This window comes from Vanessa cardui, chromosome 21, assembly GCF_905220365.1.
Source record: "Vanessa cardui chromosome 21, ilVanCard2.1, whole genome shotgun sequence".
Lineage (NCBI taxonomy): Eukaryota > Metazoa > Arthropoda > Insecta > Lepidoptera > Nymphalidae > Vanessa > Vanessa cardui.
In genome coordinates, this window is record NC_061143.1 from 9329561 (window position 1) to 9347955 (window position 18395).

The 18395-nt window shown below is 29.8% G+C and overlaps 1 protein-coding gene across 2 annotated transcripts in view; it reads left to right on the plus strand.

Annotated features, from left to right (window-relative positions):
• LOC124538724 (rho GTPase-activating protein 7) overlaps window positions 1-18395 on the plus strand; it is a 273161-nt gene that overhangs the window by 39463 nt on the left and 215303 nt on the right. Inside the window, exon 2 of one of the 2 annotated variants that reach the window (XM_047115885.1) lies at window positions 15684-15716. The exons of the other annotated variant lie outside the window; for it this stretch is intronic. Coding sequence (XP_046971841.1) covers window positions 15684-15716 — 33 coding nt within the window. The remainder of the gene's footprint in view (window positions 1-15683; window positions 15717-18395) is intronic. 2 annotated transcript variants of the gene reach the window in all.

Below are 18395 nucleotides of genomic sequence, written 5' to 3' on the forward strand. Positions count from 1 at the left end.
GAACATGACTGAAATTTGTATAGTATAACTTCTGTTAATGCTTGGTGCAAAAATACGTCTGTTAATCTCGTCAGGCAATAGATACATATGTACAGTCGGGGTAAGAAAAGGTTCGTCACCTTAAGATCTATTTTCGTATGCTCAGTATGGGCGATAATCTGCTTTATCGATTGAGAGTGACATATTGCGTCGCATGTCATAAGTCACGTCAGGCAAAGAGTACTACTAAAGTAAGTAAAGTAGTAAAGTAAAAGCCTGTAAATTTCCTACTGCTGGGCTAAGGCCTATTCTTCAATTAAGGAGGGTTTGGAACATATGCTTACTGGTGCTCCAATGCGGGTAGGTGGAATGCACATGTGGCAGAATTTCGATGAAATTAGTCACATGCAGGTTTCCTCGCGATGTTTTCCTTCACCGCCGAGCACAAGATGAATTATAAACACAAATTAAGTAAACATGTATAGTGGTGCTTGCCTGGGTTTGAACCCGCAATCATCGGTTAAGATGCACGCGTTCTAACTACTGGGCCATCTCAGCTACAAATTAAACTTACATAGTACTCTTTGTAGTAGTACTACTAGAAAGAGTACTATGTAAGTTTAATTTTATATGTCAGTTGAGTGCTTTAGTTTCAATAGGTACTAAGAGTTACTTGACAAAGGAATGAATTTGGAAACTGACGAAGGTTTTCTTACTGTGACTGTACTTATGCTATCGTAATTAAAAAGTAAGAAAAAACACTTTCTTCCTGCGCCTAAAAGCGATAAGGAGGAAAACAATATTTATCGTTGATATTACATTCGATTGGCTTTTCCAAGCTCTTTACAGCTATTTCATGGTAACATCATAAAAGTTAAATTCCTCTGAGAACCGGATGTAAATGAATTCCATCGAAAGAAACCACTTCTCAAAGAAAGAAACTCAGTAGTATTTTTCTTAATATATTGTACAATAAACGTTTATTCATTATTGTTTCATAATTAGGCATTTGACGTACTTACGAGTAAATTATATAAAACTTTCTTTTTGTTTAATATATATATATGTATGTGTATATTTAATATACATATACATGTCAAAAAATATTCATATAATTTATGTTGATTCAAAATTCATTTTATAATACACTTGCACCGTCGATCGAATCAAGTAAGCTAAAATAAAATAAAATAAAAAAAAGGAAACAAATTGTTATAACAGTAACAACTATTGTTTATATCGATAGTGTTATTACTAATTATGTTGAAGAACTTTCATATAAATAACTTAATTTTGTACTACATTTTAATATTGTGTTTTTGGTACACCATATTATACATAATAAATCATCTTAGCAACAACATGACAAAGGCGTTGTATGAATCATATTGCACTTTGTAATATACATTAGGTAATTTTATTATATTAATAATTAATTCTGGGAATTTATTTAATATAACTATATTTTTTTCGAAATATTAATGTTCTGTTTAAATTAGCTTTCTTTAATGAGAGTTGGTAATGTATACCTACATTAAATGTTCATTACATCAAATGTACTATTTACATAATATACTACAGATTAAATAAACATAACCCTTAAGGCAAATCGTCAAATTTACAAACAAAAATTTGTATATAAAATTATGAAACAAAAGCGATAGAACCTATTACAAAAATAAAAATACATTTGTAGGCGAATTAATTATTTATATATATTTTATTATTTAATATAAATTATAATGTCTATGTATGTATTAGTGAAATGTGTAAGATGTTTATAATATTAATACATAAATAAATATTAAATAAAATATTATATTATGTTTATGTACAGTGTAATAAATAAAATAAACTAAATAAATGTAATAATTCGCCTACAAATTTATAACATATACAACCTTTTTGTTCAACCTCAGCTCGAATTCCTGTTTTTCAATCACCCGCCATTGAGGTCTAGAATTATTATAGAAACATAAAAGCAATCTAGGCAAATCATTCATACAGTTAAGAGGCTGGCTAATCTACGTTTTCCTGTATACATGAAAGAATTATTACCTTGGAATCTTTCGTTTATCCTGTCACTCTGGACCCTGAACCAAGGGATAAGATAATCGCTTGGCGTTTAATGAATTTGTTATATTACTGTAATTTATTATATACAACTACCTGTTCGTGACTGCGTCTGCTTATTTTTTATTGACATATACTCAGGACCGGATAGAGCTAGCTAGAGGCGTCGAGGTTCAGGAAATCTTGATACGATTTTCTTCAAAAGGTTTATTAGTATGTAAACAGGGCATTAAAAAAAACTATTTTTGCCTTTATACGTAATTCCGGTGAATTACGTATAAGGGCAAAAATAGTTTTAGAACAGACAAGAAATTCAGTAGTTACTATTTTTCAGCAGTTAAGAATACAAATATATATATGTATGTAATAAATCCTGCCTGAAAGTTAATAAGTAGTAATCTTTTATTGAACAATATGAGTCCGTAAGTGTTGTTAAAAACAAAAAAAGCCTACTTTATCAATGTACCTATTTCTTACAAATAATTTGAATTTATGAAGCAAAGTTAAAAATATCTTCCAAATAATATTCCATGTCTAGTAATGACTAAAATTTAATATAGAAACTCTTTGCTTTGTTTGTTCCAAGAAAAAACGTTTGGCTGATCCCAGTAAGGCAATTATCTTGCAACATCGTTGTCATCAGAAACGGAAAACAATGTAGGGACAACTGGACTCAATAACATAAATGTTTTAAACAATGAAAACATTAACGGTTATGTTTTCGAAACGAGTTAACTCCGTATACATTGTGAGTTAAATCAGACGTGACAATTCCTTATAAAGTAAATTATACTTAGAAATATTTCCGGCCCTTTCATATGAGTATTGTTACTATTTATATAATTTATTAAAGTACGATTTGTATTTCTTTACATTAAACACACAATATTGCATGGTAGTGGTATGATTTTTCCTCCATCAAACCGCAACGCATTGTACTTTCTGCGTTGCGAATGAGTGGTAATTTCAAATATCAAACAAAAGCTTTTTTTAAATTGACCTGTTCTTTATTCAAAAATAAATATTAAAATTATTTTTAATTACAAAAATTGAGATATCATTTTGTTATATCTTATACATTAAGTTTATGTTATAATTTACGGTAAAAAAAAGTCTTATCGAAATATTTTATCGATAAAGTGACAACCCTAGTTATGAAGGCCTTCAGGAATGTGGAGTATGAAAAGCACTATGAAATACGTAGCGAACTATGTTATGCTTGCGACGTATTCGCTGCCCTTTCCCTGAGGGGAGGTCGTGACGTCATAAGCGCTTGGACAATAGTATACGCTGAATTATTACATTAAAGAGAATCGAGATGTCAATAATTAATGTGTATATTTCGTGATAAATATAGAACATCTATACATCAATATTATAAATTGGAAGCTTTGTCTGTCTATTGCTACGACGATACGGCCAAACCATTAAACTGATTTTGATGATATTTGGTACGAACCAAGATTGAACTTTAAGGAAGAACCTAAAATATACCACCCCCCCCCACCTAACCATCACGTGGGGGAAACGCGTAACGCCTTTTTCCAAAGAGTTACCATTCTTGTTTATGTAGCAAAGTCTAGCTTGCTTTCTAGAGGTTGGTTGTTAAATTTCATCAAAATCGGTTCATTGGTTTGGTAGTGAAAGATCGACAGACACACAGACAGAGTTACTTTCACATTTATGATATTAATACAGATTTATGCCAAATTTTTAATATATTGTTTGCTAAAAGTCGAAATCTATTAGCATCAAATGGGTATTCCCACAAGATTTCCTGATTGTATATAGGAATACGTCATCCTTAAACAGCTTACCTCCAAACCTAACTTTGTATAATTGCAGATGTATAAGGGATTAGAGAATATCAACCTTTGGATGGCTTACCCGAACTCGTGTGTCAGAATTGGTTGGATTAAATCAGCTTATGCAAATGTATACATTAATTCTAATATTTGTTGTATAAACTAATCTGTTCTTGATTAGGAGTTAAATGCTATGATTCATTTGTGCGTAATTAACGTAATATCATTACATTGATATTTATATTTTGTATAATTTATTATTAAAAAATCGACAATCGATTATTAAAGAATCGAGTCGAAATGGACTAAAATTCTAAGCATTACAAAATAATTATAGAATTAAATACTTATGAGAATTTTAAAATAAGATCGTATAATTAAAAACAAAACAAAAATATAAGAAAAAACTACTGAGAAGAAATTTAAGGTCATTATTTTATGACTACATTTAAAAATAAACATATAAATGTGACTAGACACACTTCGCTAACAATAACCCCACACATTCAAACCAATACAGACGAGTTACACACACTTACAAGTAAAGCAATTCCTTTTTTAAATATCACATTGTCTTAATACACAAAAGGCAATACAATAAAGCTTGCATCTCATTCATCTACTTTTTAATAGTCCAATCAATGATGCAAACGATACAGTAGCCCACGCGTTACTTCAAGAGGAATCAATGAACGTATTGTAAGTTCTATGTAGGCCGTGAGAAATAATATTTTGCGATGATGTAAACGGCCACTGGGGGTCGTACGTGGGTTTAAGCAAATATATATGCAATAGCAATCTGCTTGAGGAATTGTTTGTTGATATGTATATTGTGTGCGAACACTTTGATAGTTCTTGTATTGATGATATTGTTTACTGGATTTGCGATTTTGTAATTGACATTCACAAAAAGCACAAGATTGAAAGATATATACATATATATCTTGTTGTATAATAAAGACTTTTAATAATAATCTACATGCATTATACATGTTATAAATAGACAAAGATAGATTATATGGATGCCTTTTTTATATTTTTTTCAATCTACTTTTTTTATGTGGCAGTTACTGATGAGCCTTGTAATAAGAAACGAAAAAATATAGAAAAATAAATCGAATTCAGAATTACAACAACGCATATATTTTCAAATTCTTTCAAATTTTAATTTCAATTCGAATTTCGAACACGAAACGAACTAGTAATAAATTGCTATAATTATAAGTAGATATACAACAAAAAAAAATAAATGAATAAGGTAGCTTGTATGAAGTACATAAAATGGGATTATTAAATTAATGTTTCTCTTGTACAAAATCTTTACTCAAAAGATTTGTTTGACTAAAGCGAGACAATGGAAATATCAGATAACATCGTAAGAAATAGCCAAAGGGATCAAGTTGTTATTCATCCTTAATTATATTTTTTTGTTTTTTAAATACATACTTATATTATATAAAATATATACCTAAATGTTCTAAAAAAGCTAGAATCATATTTGAATTACACGATAAATAAGGAAACACTCTTTTTTATTAAACGTGTCCCAAGTATATTATGTATTAATATATGAATTAAATTTGTAGTTAATTTTTGTGTCAATAAAAAGGAACATAATAAGCGATATGTTTAAAAAACTATTCATAACCAATTGGACTATTGGCCGTTGGGACTTTAATATCTAAATTATTAATTGATGATGAATCTACCCTACTAAATCCTTGATTCTTCTTAATCGAAGTCGTGCAAGTCGCAAGTAAATAAAAAAAGGTCCCTCACTATGTTCGCGTTGCCCTTTCGAAGACACCACGAGATCCATTAATTCTTGCTGCTGATGTGACAACTGCTAAGGAGATGGCCACACAGGACTTGGCCTCGCTTACAGATCACAAATATCAAGGTCAGGCATTCTCTTTGCCCATTAAAGGCCAGAAGTCCTGACAGATTGAAAGTAAATTAAAATTTCGGTGTATTTGTTTTATGGCCGTAAAATACCACACATGATTAAAGAAAAAGAACGGGCAAGTGCGAATCGGACTTGTGAACGAAGGGTTCCGTATGAAACGCTCCCTTAAATATTTATTTTATTATGTTTCTAGTATTTATTTTTACAGCGACAACAGAAATACATCATCTGTAAAAAATCAATTGTCTTTATATTACGGCTTATGAGATTGAGATTGGTAACAGACGGACAAACAGAGGGATCTCAGCAATAGGATTCCATTTTACCCTTTGTGTACGGAACCTTTAAAATTATTAATTTAATAGACCTATGTTTATATGTATAAAGCGAAATAGCCGAATTATTATAACCGTAAATATTTATAGGAGGCACATCCAAGCAAACTTTAATTCAAATTAACGTGACGTTAAAAACAGGTACAGCAGTAAAGTATCGGCCGCGGGGCGAAGCGTTAATATAATTGTACGCATACAAGAACACACTATATAATCATGCAAGCGTTAATAGACCGAAATAGTTGCGTGATAGAAACGATATTTGTTTAAATGTTTTCGTAATCATCGACCAATGTGAAGGTGGTACCGTAAAAACATAAAACTTTTAACAAGACACCATTTATTCGATGTAACCAGTTAAAAGCGAAACGTATATAAACATTATTAAAGTAATCAAACTAGACGTTACCTTATAACGAACCTTCATTAAAAATCTTTTAGCCTCAATACGTTTATTCAATATCTAATTTAGTACGTCAACAAAATAAGGTTCTTTAATAGGTACACAAAATTAGATTTTAGTTATGCTCAAATTAACTTGAGTATATTAGATTTAATGTTACCAATACAGTAGGTTATTTTAAGTCAATATTATTATTATTAAGATGAAGAGTTCGTTTCATTTGAATACGATAATGTCAATTACTGATCCGATTTGGGCTATCTAACACTAAAAATTATTTTAGTCGTAGATAGCCCATTTATTGAAGGGCTATATCAACGCCATACGATGAATATGAGTTTGACGACCTGATCGAGTTGTGTGTACATTGTAGAACGGTTTTCATAGGTACACCACTCCGAGGCTTTGATTCTCGGCCGAGTCGATGCCGAAAAAGTTCATTTTCTATGTTGTCTTGTGTCTGGGTTTTTGTGGTAACGTCGTTACTTTTTATTCTCCATAACACAAATGCTTTAGCTACTTACATTGGGATCAGAGTAATGAATGTGATGTTGTCCAATAATAACCTATATTTTTTATATAGCTGAGAGAAGTCGAGATGAGAAACTAGCTAAAAAATAATCTATATTCACTTTTTCTCATATCAATCAATTTTGGATAATCAGTTTGCGTCATGTGTTTCTCTTTGATCTAAGGCAATTATTATTTCATTTCCTCGCATATTTTATCTCTCGTCAGCTTCATCACAACATAGTATATCACTACATAGTATTTAAAACATAGTTACTTTCTCTATCACTATATCCCTATATATGCTTAAATCATTAAATCTACATAACGGATTTTGATGCGGTTTTTTCTAATCGATAGAGTGATTCAAGAGGAAGGGTTATGTGCACAATATATTCACAATGTGTGAGAGAATGTCAGAAAAACTGTGAACACTGCAAGACACTCTGTGCATTTAGTATCAGCACTGCAACCGTGCAAAGCCGGGGCGAGTCGCTATTTAGATGAAAAAATAATGTATCTACATATATACTTTTCTTGTAAGATATTTCAATAGCGGCAGAGCTTAATAAACTTAGCAATCGCGCTCGAATCGATTTCACGGTACTTCTGTACAGTATATTAAATACCGAAAGGAGTTTATTGTAATGAAAATAATTAATGTACGTTATATTTTATTTTGATATGCAAATGATATTGCTGCTTCTTTAGGAATTATATCTATGAATAACAACAAAAGAAATATCATAGGAATGGAATCTGTTAAAATTATTCTTACATTTTATTATAAATTAATTTCGAAATGTTGGAATATTTACGCCATTATTGGTCATGTATTAGATACAAGGTGGTTTCATACTATTTTTCATCAAATTTGGTTCAGCATTTTAGTCGTGAATGCGTAACGTATATAGATACTTTAGCATTTATAATATTACTAGCCGAACTTGCGGCTTTACCCGCACGAAACCTATCGAACACAAGAACAACGTTTTTTCCCCTTTAGGGGTAGAGTTTCATTTAATTCTTAGCGAATGTCTACACCCAATAAAAAACCACCAACAACCAACTTTGGGAGCATCCTTCAAATCGGAACACTATTAATATTGTCTTTTAAATGTTGAAAAAGAGTTACTACTATGTTTCTTGCCGGTTCTTCTCGATAGAATCTACTTTCCGAACCAGTGGTAGCTTCAAAAGTGCTTGTAAAAGTCTCCTGAAAAAAGTTTATTTTGATTTTTATTGATATTGCTGTTAAGAAATGGAATATCTGATGTATATAATATCTACGTGAGTTCTAAGTTGTCGCAGACTACTAAATTTCTTCTCGGCAGAATCTACACTCCGTAACAATGGTCAATGTTAAATACAGTTCAGTAAAAAAACGATTCAAAATTCGTTGCAAAAACCTTTTTGAATAAAGAATATTACCTTTTTTCGAGTACTCTAAAATTCATTCTTCGTTCCATACGAGTGCTTCTCGCAACCTTGATATATAAGATATGTAGATAAATAAAGTCGGTGGAAGGGTTTATCAGTAGCTCTACCGCCAAACAATAATTAGTACACCGTTCCGGTCCGAAGGTTCAGTGAAACTCTATTATTAGAAACACAAGGGCTATAACATGCTATTGCTACTGTTGATGGTACCACTTGCGATTGCTTTGAAAAGTATGTTTTGAGTAATGTTTGATTTTTCAAAAATTTGACATTAAAGGGCAAATTTAAATACTCGAAATCGAAACCGGCATCAGCAACTAGTTTTTATTATAAGGCTTGAAGTATTACATAAATGATCTTATTTAGGAAGATGTCAAAAGGTATTAAAGTTAATATTTCATAAAATGTCACTTCTGTATAATTAACACACGAACCGCCAATATTTTCAAAACTGATTTTGAATCAAGTCACATGTACCTATATATTTATTATGTTATTCATTATTAATGATGTTATAATGCATCAAAATCTATATACTCTACAATATATCACATATGCTATTTTTAAATTACACAATTGCAAATCCATTTTAAAACCGTTGTATTATTTTTAAAAAAAGAACATGAAAAATTGTAAATTCTAATCACAAATTTTATCTCATGAACTCTGATCTTTGAATGACCTTTCAAACATTAATAATACGTACACATACATCGAATTACTTCAAATGGCTTAACAAACTAAATTATATTCTAAATATACTTGCTTGTGTTGCTTCAATAACATATAATATATTAATACAATTAAAAAAATATATACGAAAATTTACATAACAAAGTAACAATCTTTTAACAATAGGCTAAACAAGACTTTTCCTCTTAAATAGGTTTTTTTAACACGTGTAATATCTAAGCCCAAATACTTACACGAATTTGTATCTGCAATATTCGCTTAAAACTGGTAGTCTAGCCATTGGGCCATCTCGTTTTTCAATATTATTCTTGTAACTATATATCACTAAATTGTGAATATTATGTTACTAAATTTGATTAAATATCAAATACAGTACATGATTTGCATTTGCATATGTAAATAGGAGATATACCTGCTTTGTGTCAGCTTAAGTGTGTATACAAAATATAGGTATCGCTTATGTTATATTGAAGAGTAAGTAAGCCAGTGTAATAACAAATCACGAAAATAAAGTCAACGACAGATTTGATAGTAGTGGTTGTCCTCGGTTTCGCTCGCGTTTTAGGTATTGCTTCACATGTGTCAGGCAAAAAAATTAACCTATGTCCTTCCATAAAGTTCAAGTTTGCTTCATACCAAATTTCATCAAAATCGGTTCGGTGGTTTTGTAGTGAAAGAGCGACGGATAGACAGAGTAACTTTTACATATACAATATTAGTATTAGGTAATTGATTACTTTTAATTCAAGTGAGTGAAGTTGCGGCGAAAATGTATATTTAAAATTTACAAATGATGGATTACAGCATACAGTTATTAAGCAAATATTTAATATGCGTCTATAAATACGAGTTGTTATATTAATGTCCTCAACGGATTCAAGGTTAGCCCAAAACGGAATGTCGTCCGGCTCGTTATGTTAGAGTTTTATCATAAAAACCACATTAATTGTATTGTTTCGTGTCTCGAGTATGTCTTCGATGTAATATTTTTTTTTTCAACAATTTATTCTGCGGCCTTCAAAGCGAAAACTTTATGTAAAAACTTTTTGCAGCGCTGTACGAGTATGTTTCCAACGTGAATTATTTGAACAAATATTTTTTTTATTCTGTAGCTTGACATTTCGTTCTCACATAAATATTTTATACTAGTAGTCGCCCGCGGCTTCTTCTTCGCATTTTAGGATGTTTGTTGTCACATGTTAGGCTAAAACAGTATGTCATTACTTGGAGTTCCAGTTTGCTTCACACCAAAACCAAATTTCATCAAATTCGGTGCAGCAGGTTTGGTTGTGAAATACCTATAGACAGACATACAAAGTTATTTTCACATTAATAATATTAATATAAATTGATAGTTAAATTATTTAAAAAATCCAAAGTAGCATATAGACAACTAATACATAGGTTGTGTATTTTCAAATGTGTCCAAGTTTCATATATTGAGAAAATGATTGCACTAAAAAATACATTTATTTTTAAAGCATTGGTATTCTTCATAAAGTTATCAACAACCAGCATACGTACGTCAACACATACATTTAAACCACAACGAAAATTGACGTAACAAAAGCAAACCTTTTTCCTTTAAAGAAGGTAGGTATAAGTACCGACTTGAATGTTTAAATAATTTACTTACGTTTTAATTGAGCTTAAAACTGCATACAACACACTAATTAAACACATCTATAAAATACTCTTGATGTACAAAATGATGAGATTTTTTTGTTTCAATTTTGTTTTTAAATATATCAATTTTACTACCTATTGTAACAAAAAATATACAGTTTAAAACAATCTGGTAAACGTACAAAATGCTATTAAATACAAGCCTAGCAATTATAATTATGATAAAAATTATACATTGGGATTTAAGAGAGTATTTAAGATCGCACCGTCGAACTAACCCCCAATGACACCATGCTAAAATAGGCATTATATTTAGTCATTATTTTTATACGTATATATATATATTATATATATATATATATATATATATATATATATACGTATAAAAATAATGACTAAATATATATATATATATATATATATATATATATATATATATATATATATATATATATATATATATATATATATATATATATATATATATATATATATATACTGTTGTATAATATTTAAGCATAATCCACCAACAGATCAAGAACAAAATGGTGGAATAAGATCTAAAATCTTCTTAAATAGAAAAAGGAAACCTAACAAAGCAGAGAAACATTTACAGATTGACTATTTAATAATAAATTTGTTTTCGAATGCAAGATTTTCAAATCCTTATTACCTATACCATCGGCGCCTTTTAATGGACCCTAAGGTCTGAGTGCCTTTACATTTGCAATTTAAATGTGTTTACTTATAAATACGATTACTTACATGTCCGAAAACAAAGATTCATATTCACTTACAATAAATTCATTGATAGAAAATGGAACTCTATGCCCTTGAAATAAAAGCCTAATTTATACTTTAGGTATTAAAATTAAAATTGTCATATAGTAATCGCATTGCGCTTTTATGTTTTACTATGAATTTATAATATCTTGACTTAGCTTAGCTAGCGTCTATGTCTAATGTTTTGTTTCAAATTACTATTTTGACTTTCATGAGACACATCGAACGTTAAGTACTTACGATAATAATAAAGTACTTTAGACTGAATTTCGACTAAGATGACCGTTTACAGTCAAGCTATGAAGGAGATTTTATAGTAGACGTGTGTATACAGATGCACTATTGCTTCACCTTTATAGTCTCACGGTAAATCTAACATTATTGCAGAAAGACAGGCACAGAAAACTAATACTTTATTATTTATTATAAACTATATTCACATAATATACTTTTTTAATGTTATCTGTGTGTATACGTACACTAGACACGGACGAGAAATTGAGCCCAGAGATAACAACACTCCACCATAGAAAATGGCTCTTTAAGAAATATAAACTATTCCTTACATAACTAATGCGCCCCCGTCTTTGAGAATTAAGATGTTATGTCCCTTGTGCCCCTGTTACACTGACTTACTCAGATCTTCCACAAAGCCCTATCACCAATTAAAAAAAAAAAATTAACCTAAATTAATTCAAAAATACTTTAACGATACAATCAGTACATCTGCTTGTATTATATAATTTTTTTTATGGTTAAGTTTACAAACATACATCAAAAGCAATTTAACAATATACACAAAAATCATTTTATATGTTATATTAAACATCGAACATTTCTTCATTGTGTTTAAAAAGGTTTATTAGACATAAGACCTTTTATCATCAGGCACAATAAAATAATCCTTACATTTGCTTATAAAATGGTACATATAAGTACATTAATTAATACATGAGTACTTTTAATAGTAAAATGTTTTTTTTTATTGTTAAGTTTACAAACATACGTCAAAGTAATTTAGGTCGGGAAATAGTACATTAAAATACACCACTAATGCGCTCGCGTTAATTTCTTTCTCATGCCTCACTCATGCATATCACCATCAAAGTGACCTGAATACTTCTTCCAATTGACATTTAAGGCCGTAGAATTAAAGTATACACGCGAACCGACGTGTTGTTCTAATTATAGTTATTAATTAATGATTATGACTGTTATAATGGCGTTAACCTTCAATTGTTATAATCAAGTGCCATTGCTTTATTTATAACATTCGAAGTTTGAATTACGATGGTGTTTTTTAATCATGTTAATTGATGACATTAAACGTGTATTCGGTATAGTGGCATTATTTATCAAAAAAAAAAAATCAAAAGTTTAGCCAAATATTATTGAAATTGTTTTAAAAAAGTTTGGTAAAAAAAGAGTTTTTATTGTATGTAGGTATGACAAAAATGATTCCTAATTATTTTTAAATATTCAAAATAAATGTTAGGCTTATAAGTAAAGATTTGTAAAGACTTCAAACTGTATTCCAAACATTGTTGTTCGAAGGTCTGCCGTATTGATTATATTTCATTGACATTTGAGAAAAAAATATTATACAAATTATTATATTACACATGTATTCCTACTTTCATTACATTTGTTCTCACATTACTCGAGAACAGCTTACGTTTCACATTCTTGAGAGTATCGAATAAAATTAACATTTTATTAATGTATAAGAAAATAACAAATTCTTATAGGCTGTATAACTACAGCCTTGATCGCGCCACTTCATAAAAAAGGTACCATTTTAAAAAGTTGTATAGATTGACACGATCCCAATTTAAATGTAAATATATTCATGTTATCTATGATTCTAAAATATTCCAGTATTCCAAATTTGAATCAAATTTTTTTGACTACCTTAAAATAACCAATTACCTACATTATAAATAAAATCAAAGCATTACATATTACTTATAATGTAAAAAACTTACATATTGTAATTATTTAAAGTTTCAAAATAGCATAAAGAATTTTCATTCCATTCATTTTACGGTCAATAAATTTTGTTCAGGTATTTAAAATAAAAAAATAAAACTATCGACATGTGTCTTTTTTAACCTTGTGTAATGGTAGCCATTTTGTTATAGAGTACAAGGTAAACGTTTATAATCTGTGAAGCATTGAATAAACAATAAAACATGGCGTCAAACCATGTTAACACAGTTGTTCGATTCAATAACAGCCTATTGAATTGCTAAGAAACATGAAATTACTAGGTAATAGTTAACATTGAAATTTTATGCCGCCATTGAATTGATGTGGAAGAAAAATTGATTTGTTCTGAACCATTAAAATGGCGGGAAATTTAATAGACAAATTAATTACTGTCATTTGCTTGGCTGAATAATATGATTTCTTAGGTGAAGTTAACAAAAAAATAAAAAATAGTAATTGTCAAAAAAGCAACAACCACAGATAAAATAAGCAAAACAAAACAAGTCCCATATTGCATTGGAATGTGTGACGTCACCAGCTGTAACTGCGATGCACATGTCGGAGGCCGGATGCTTACTGAAACATTTATCGTAGAAAGCATAAACTGCGCCTATATGGATCATACATCCGTTTGTTTATACGAAATAGAATACAAAGATTCCTTTGTTTTTTTTTTATTTCTACTTTGAAATACAGTACACACTACACATATTGTTTTTAAACATTTCTATTCTTCGTTTTTAATGCTTAAAATCAAAATCAAAATATACTTTATTCAAGTGGGCTTTTTCAAGCACTTTTGAATCGTCATATAACAATTAAGTGAAGCTACCACCGGAAAGTAGATTCTACCGAGAAGAACCGGCAAGAAAACCAGTTGTTACTCTTTTTCAACATTTAAAAAAAATACAGTCATGTTAGTTAATACAATTATTTAAATTAATATATCCTGCGTGGAAGTCAACAGGTATTAATTCCACGCTTTTTTGTCATCTACAAAATCTTGTATCGAATAATACGCCTTTTTTACCAATGTATTTTTTATAAACGATTTGAATTTACGAGACGGCAAAGTTAAAAATGTCTGCGGAATTTTATCATAGAAATGGATACCTTACATATACATATAGCTTACGAAGCAGAGAGGCAATGTCACCTGTGAAATATCTTGTCATTATTAACGAGAGAAAGAGACGTAACTCATAAATGCTCTTCACTTTTATTATCAGTAATTTGAATTTAGAAAGAGAAAGACAGACATATGTACCATATTATACAACAATTATTATAATCTTAGTAAGGCAAAAACAATGATAATTATTTTATATACTTAAAGCATAATACATACATATATGTATATAAAGAGTAAAGTTCTCGCAAAATGTCAACATACTGAAGTAATTAAGACTGAGTACATACTAAAATAACTACATGTATATGTGTTTGGTACATCACATTTAGGCGTGTTTTTATGTTTTTGATAAGCCATTTCAAACTATTTATATATTTCGTACAAAACAGCACAAGCTGGTCATAAATATAACAAAGAATTTAAAAAAAAAAAAAACATTTTTTTTATTGTACTTAAAACAGGCACATTAATATAAGACCTTTTAACATCAGGCACAATAAAATAACCCTTGCGTTCACTTATAAAATGCATTTTAGTAATTTAAAAAATTCAGTGATCAATATTTTAAAATTCGAACGATTATTTACGTATTTCAAAAAATCTTTGTCCTAAATATATATTTCCGGTACAATTTCAAGCATAACAAATTACAAATAACGTAATCATACAAAAGCGTTACCGCTTCTATTATAGGCCATCGGTCTTAAGACTATTCTTAAACGAAACAATGCTTCTGAAGCAATCGCTCAAAGAAAATTTCGGTAGCGAAGCAACTGCTACGAAATCTAAGTTGTTTAGTGATGCAATCCGTTGCGGTAAGGGATGGCGCGTTATTATCGATATTATTTACCAAACTAACAAAAATCGTAAAGTGGCTAAATAGTTTAATGTTGTTTCTCTGTCTGTCACCAACGAAGAGATATTTGAAAGAAAGAGAAAGAAAACTTGTTTGATAAATATTTATGGTATTACTTGATGTAAATTTAATATTGCTTTTTATTGTTCACAGGTACGTCTTGGCATGAGGTTACAATTTTTTCTGGTATGTTTTTATGTATATAATTATTATTTATTATAAATTATGTTTATAGACATCAGATGTACGTATAATTATTATTAATGATGTTTCTTATGCTACAAAAATAATCGCTATCATTATAATCATGTATTATTAGTATTCAAAGTCATATAAAAAATATATATCTGTTTTATATATAAATTGCTGAGACGACTTTAATTAAATTTGCCGTGTCAATAAAACAGTTAAGGTCATTTTTTTGATCAAATATGAATGTTACACATAGCCTTCTAATTTCAAACGAATAAAGGTCTATAAAATAATTCACAATATTTAATACAAATTATCGATATAAAACTTACTTTTTTGATCTCCTCTATTATAGGACTCAATTGTTTATCGAATCGATGATCCCATCACTAAATCTCAAAGTTGACCTATATCGAAAAACACGCTTCCTCGTTCACTCGAATCACAAGACCCACTGTTCGTACAACGGGTATTTGGGTCGATGACACTGATGCGAGTTTAGGTAACACCACAAATGATGACATATATACATCACTTAGACGAACCGTCCATTTATCGATAAATACTATAAATTAATTTTACACTTGTGAATTATTAAAAATATTGTTAGTATAACAAATTAAAATTCTTTTTTTAAATTTAAAATATCGAAGTCGTTGATTAAATAACAATAATAAATATTGCACTACAATACATTACTCTAATCCCAATGTAATTTTTGGAAAATCAGAAGAAACGACGGTACCACAAACACCCAGACCCAAGACAACATAGAAAACCAATGATCATCTACAATGACTCGGAATCGAACCCGGGACCTCGGAGTGGCGTACCCATGAGACTGGTGTACACACCACTCGACTCGAGGTGGTCGAAAATGCAAACCCGAATAAAAAATATTCTATTTCCGTAACTGTCAACTGTGGCTGTATACAATAATTCATTAACTTTAAAAAAAAAAGCGCGGTAAAAGTTCGATTTATTCTATGTATATACAATAGTTGCAGGCTGATAACAATTGTTTTACATATTGAATTTATGTATCGATGTGCGCGCGAATGTTGGCGGTCAATAAAATTTTATCTCGTCATACAATGCTAGGAGATTACTCCGTGCGATAGTGACATATAGTATCCAGTTTATATACACGATATACAGGCTGATTGATCGAATTAAAATATAACTTCTAATTTATCATTGTTATATATCGTTGAATAGTATTTTCCTTATACAAATTCAACATATTTGAAATCTGCTTTATTCAAAAATATTTTGTAAATCCAAAATTTATTACGTACACATTAAAAGAAAAAAAAAATAAGTATTTATATACTTACTAAAAATTTTCATTAAAAAAATAGATATATATATATATTTTGATATTATAGATTGCCTTTTGTTTTTTTTTAATGAAAAATAATGAAACGCTAAGTAACTAAGCTAACCATTCCCAAGATTCAATTATATATGTTATCGTGTTTTAAGGCTGTTTTTTTACGTTTTATCAAATACATATTACATTTTGAAGTACAAAATTAAATTCTATTCAATTATTTTACAACGAACGAAAAACTACCTCGATTCCATGAACAAACAAGAGTTTACTAAAAAAGTCGTCAAAAAAAAACGAAAAAGAAATTTGACCGCTTCGCATCACGAGTCGTGCAAAAAAATTGCAGTACTATTCTGTTCAAATTTACATCGTATCACAATTGTCAAACGTTGAAAAGCCACTTACGGTGATACGTTATTTCGTAGGGGTTACGTGTCATAACTTCTACATGTCGCTTATGACATTCTGTTATAATCCAGTGTATTTTATTTTGATTTTTAGTTTACAACAAACAACAACAACAGCCTGTAAATTTGCCACTGCTGGGCTAAGGCCTCCTCTCCCTCTAAAGAGAAGGTTTGGAACATATTCCAGCACGCTGCTCTAATGCTTGTTGGTGGAACACACATGTAGCAGAATTTCTATGAAATAAGACACATGCAGGTTTCCCCTACAAATTAAGCACATGAATATTCAGTGGTGCTTGCCTGGGTTTGAGCAGTCATCAGTTAAGAGGCGCGCATTCTAACCTTGCCATCTCCCAAAAATAATTCGTCAAAACTATTTTCGTAACATTTTTTTACAAATATAGGAATTATTTGATATTGTTTAAAATATAATCAGCCTATGTAAGACCCTCAACATCGCGTCCAGCCGTTGTATTTAAATTTATTCTCGAACTTGTAAACGCCTCCGGCTTTGCCCGTATTTCAAATATAACTGCATGCATCTATGCATTTTGATGCGTATTATGAATTTACGAATGCGAATAACAATAGCTATACTATTGTATGCTTTATACTGCTTCATAATTTTGATTAAAAACAAATTATTCGATTTTTAAATTGACATTTTTATCAACTGTTTCTGAAACGATCGAAATCATAGTTTTGACAGCTGTCATCGAATAATTCGCTGTCAGATTCGAGTTAATTTGATTTTAATAAGCGTAAGCGTAGGATTTTAGATAATTTATAATATATCATCGGAAAAATGAAAACTACGATCGGATATATTCCCGTGTGATCTAATCTCGTTAAAATGTCCGAACATAAATTTATAAAATTTCATCGAGATACGTGTATGCAGAACAAAATTGAAATTTATCGCTTACGACGTAT